The sequence below is a fragment of the Octopus bimaculoides genome, chromosome 16 (assembly GCF_046866305.1).
Source record: "Octopus bimaculoides isolate indiv1 chromosome 16, ASM4686630v1, whole genome shotgun sequence".
Taxonomy (NCBI): Eukaryota; Metazoa; Mollusca; class Cephalopoda; order Octopoda; family Octopodidae; genus Octopus; species Octopus bimaculoides.
In genome coordinates, this window is record NC_142943.1 from 44,389,268 (window position 1) to 44,393,586 (window position 4,319).

The following is a 4,319-nucleotide window of genomic DNA, read 5'->3' on the forward strand; positions in this document are numbered from 1 at the left end:
AAGAGATGGGGATAAAAGTCTCCCTCGATATCTTTCCTTTTAAGAGAGGCGTTTACAAAGAAAACTTAGAGAAAGACATCAAACATAGGAAGTCTTAGTTAGCAGGTCACGTGCTGACAATGTGAATGTTTAAAATAATGGCTTTGAAGGCACGAGGCCTGTTGACGAAGGGGTGGATGTATAGTGGATCAGATATCAGTGAATATCTGCAAGACTTCCTTTCAGTAACCCAAGGTGAGAGTTCAAATAAAAACGAACTGCTTAATAATCGTTGGAAGAGAATAAAATCTATAGAGAGGAAGTATACCCTTTCGTTCAGAATTCGCCATCGTGCCCAGCATAATCAGACTGAAACTAGAAAACGAATCTACTTTGAACAAACGACTATATCAAACCAACACACACATAGTGTTTCTTCTCCGGGTTTATGCTTTCTACAAGTAATATGTATATATATTAAAAATGGGGAAGGCCAGTTTATAGGATTATATATGATAGATATCTATCCTCATACACGTGTGGATAAACACGTGCCTTTAGTAATAGAGATTCACATATATGTGCATGAACTAAAAACTAAAATGTTAAGTCGTAAGCATACACGCACACATTTCTCAAGATAGTTTTTACTAACAGATACTAAATCACCTGGCTTTATCTTGTGAGAACAGGCTCGAAAACATGGCCTCTCTTTGATGTTAAGGTTTTAGAAAAAGCACTTAAATTAACACTTCCCCTATACTTACTTGAACTTGTATGTGTGTATACATTCTTTCGATATTAGTATCATATCTGTAAAGAATGCCATTGAAATTCGATTTGAGCTACAAGCATAATCTAGTTATAGATATTCACACACACCATCACGAATTTTGAAGATCTAATTTAAATATCGATATTTCGAAACTGTTGTTCAGTTATGTTTTAAATTCCCTTGACTCCCTGATTGATCATTTGTAGTCCAAACTATTGAAAAGACAAAACCTAATTTAAGCTGTAGAAAATGAAAAAAAGATGTATAACAGTGACCATTACAAGTCTAACAATACAATTATAGGCTAGAAACTAGCATGGTGTTGTATTAAATATAAGAGGGGATTGGTGTGTGTAAATGTACGTATATGTCCATGATATGGTCATAATGTCTTGCAAACATAATAGTAATATTTGTATAAAGAAAGCTTTAAGCAATATATTGTAGTATGTATAGGGGACATAGAACGTACATTGTTTTTATACGTTTGTGATATCGTATGTGAAAAATGTATTATATAGAATGAAAGAACAGGTTACATAATTTCTGCGTGTATATCAAATGAGTACATTTATCTGTCTAAATAATTTATACGAAGAGGTTCTGAGGGACTGCAGTAGTTTACATATTGTGTGTGTGTGTATATATATATATATATATATATATATATAACGAAACATGTACATGCAATGGCTAGGGATTTGTTAATATAATATACATATGCGTATAGTACATATATGACAAAATAACGAAGTAGGTCATTAATAAAAAAAAAACACTCATTTACAATGAGCAATTATTTAGATTACAGCTTCCAACACACAAACAACTACTGTCAATCAACACACCAAATATCAAATATACTACACATCTAACACAAATTGCAAAATACTCAACACAATACACTCCATATTTCATCTCCCTCTTTCCTCCACTCACACACAAACAGAATAATAATCTATATAATATATAAAAAGAGCAATGAGCTCTTTCACCAGATAGAAATAGTGCTAAACAAAAATAAGGAGTCGGAGACAGGGGAGAGGGCGAAATAAAAAGAAAATATCAAACATCTTAAGGGTAACACATTGTTTATTAAAAGGGAGTCATTTTCTGATAAGGGAGAGGGGAAATATAAAAGTTAAATGCCGACGACCGCCATATTTACTAGCTCTTCTCTCTGTATCTCTTACTCTTTCTTTCTCTCTCCAATGTGTTAACTTGTAACTGTTTAAATGTGAGGGGAGCTTTTCTAGTTTTCTTTTTTTATTAGTTTTATATTTTTAACTTCTGTAAACATTTGTATTTCTATTATTATGACAAATAAATGGCCAAACCGTTTGTCAATTTGTCAGTTAAAATGGGGAGACAACAACAGACAGAATTTTAAAGCGTATAATTGCTGGCCAAAAAGAACCGACATTTCGCTACAATAGTTATCTATGCACGGTAGACTCACTTAGACAGATACATGTATATATAAATATATAAATCTATATATATTAATATAAATGTACAGACAAAGCGGAATATATATGTATGTATGCATGATAAATACATAAAAATACACATATATGTATACATAGAGACATATATAGAAAGGATACACCTGAAGCTTTTGGCCCATCTCCTGGATAAAATTTGCGGCCATCTGTCTGTAATGTAACTCCTTCTTCGGGTCTAAAGGATCAGGACCCCGTGTACTGGGAGAATGAGAAATATCCGTTTTGGTAAAAAGCCATCGTTCCTCCTTCTCAGACCCCGCCATCGGAAAGATGCTGAAGAAGAGCAGCAAACAGGCAGAGGAAGCCCGCATGCGCAGACCGCACCGGACTTCCTTGACACGGCCTATGACGTCACGAAACAGCGCTATGACGTCACAATGGACCTTGTCAACTGTTCGAGAGAAAACCGAGAGCGATGTTGGAAAGAGAGTATACAGAATGAGAGAGATAGAGTATTGTGTATGTGAGAGAAGGAGGAGAGAAAGAGAAGAGTGTAAATGGCACTTTTGAGACAAAGCTAATCTCTCATTTTCACATATTTCATATCATCACAAATAAAATTTGCATGGCTTTTCGTTCTGTTATTTACCGTTTAAATCTAATGGTTTTTCAAACAAGAAATCTGGGGGTTTTTTTTAGCAATTAGAAGACCTATTTGAATGTAACCTTTAATTGTACGTTTCAAACCCTAAACCGGTCACAACAAAACTTAGTAAAGAATTTAATTATTAAAAAAAAAATTCTTGTGGGTGATTTTTTGACCCATAAATAACATGAATATTTGTCAGGTCATTTAGATGTTTGGTAATTCTACTTCTATGATGACGGGGGGAAATAATAATAATCAATAATAGCAATGGAACATGATGTAAATATACTTTTTATTTAATAACCAATAACCTATATTGTAAAGTGCAAGCTGGTAGCTTGTAGGGGCCATACCAGAAGGAATATGTGCTAATTATAGCAGTTTGTTAAGTACTTCGTAGTAATAATAAGTTAATTGAAAAAAACAATACAGGTAACAAATTTGAAATGCGCAGTAATGACCGTCATATAAAGTAATGGGACAATATGTGATTCAATTATTCGTTGACCGACCTACTAGAATTAGCAGCCAAACCTCCCTTAAATCATTGCCGTCTTTAAAAGGACAGGAAAATGTATATTGGACACTACTTTCTGCTATACAAAAGGACGGCCGGGTGATTACAGCTGGAATATCTTTGATCACAGGACTGTCCGGGATGAAAAACAAAAAACAAGATTTTCATTACATCTGCTTTACATGAAGCCACTCGCTCCACCGTCCGACTAACTGTGTGTTATTTGATTGTGTTTGATATCTATTTATCTATGTGTGTGTGTTATACACATGCACATGCAGGGGTGGTGGGGCTATTGGCCTATATAGTCACATGCGAGTCCATAAAAATTAAATCTAGTAGAAAATCATCCTCGACCCCGAAGGATTGCCAACCGACTCACATACACTGTCGCCGATATACAATTTTTGGAGTAGAATGGCCATTATAAAATGTTCGTATATTTCTCGAAAGCTGTTGAGTCCAAAGACATTAAATGACTTCAACAGAAGATTCAAATTCTGTTTGTGGATTCGGCTAACTGTGACCCCCAACTGACCTCTTTTGAGCTGAATAATTTAAAAAAGTAGTTGGTTTTGGTGTTTAGTCTCCAATCAGCCTTTATACAACAGATCTACGATCAAAAGTATTCCAACAATCGTCATCCTGTCTATGTAACTAAGATTACATTTCTAAGACGCTATGACATAATTTAAGACAAATTTAACTGTTATTTCTAGCAGAACGAGAAACTACGCAAACGATTCCTTGTGGGAAGAGTGGATAGCTAGTTTTCGCACTAAGTCAGCTCTAACCCAGCAACACATACGATCGAATGTGTTCCTGTCATGACTATCCTGTCGTTTTGTATATATCAAGGAATTAATTACATAAGATTACATTATATTGCGTTGTCTAATGTAGTCTTCGTTTATTTAAAGACTACATTGTTTTGAGTTGAAGAAGATTTTGCTG

The 4,319-nt window shown here is 34.5% G+C and overlaps 1 protein-coding gene across 3 annotated transcripts in view; it reads right to left on the bottom strand.

Moving 5' to 3' along the window:
- The window catches only part of LOC106879624 (uncharacterized), a 49,925-nt gene extending 45,901 nt beyond the window's left edge, over positions 1 to 4,024 (bottom strand). Inside the window, exon 1 of one of the 3 annotated variants that reach the window (XM_089364539.1) lies at positions 2,186 to 4,024. Coding sequence is in view for 1 of the 3 variants with exons in the window: in XM_089364538.1 (XP_089220664.1) it covers positions 2,172 to 2,177 (6 nt within the window). In the remaining 2 variants the exon portion in view is untranslated. Of the gene's footprint in view, positions 1 to 2,171 lie in introns of all 3 variants that reach the window. The other 2 variants (XM_014929283.3, XM_089364538.1) reach the window with 2 other exon arrangements.
- Between the last annotated feature and the right edge of the window lie 295 nt (positions 4,025 to 4,319).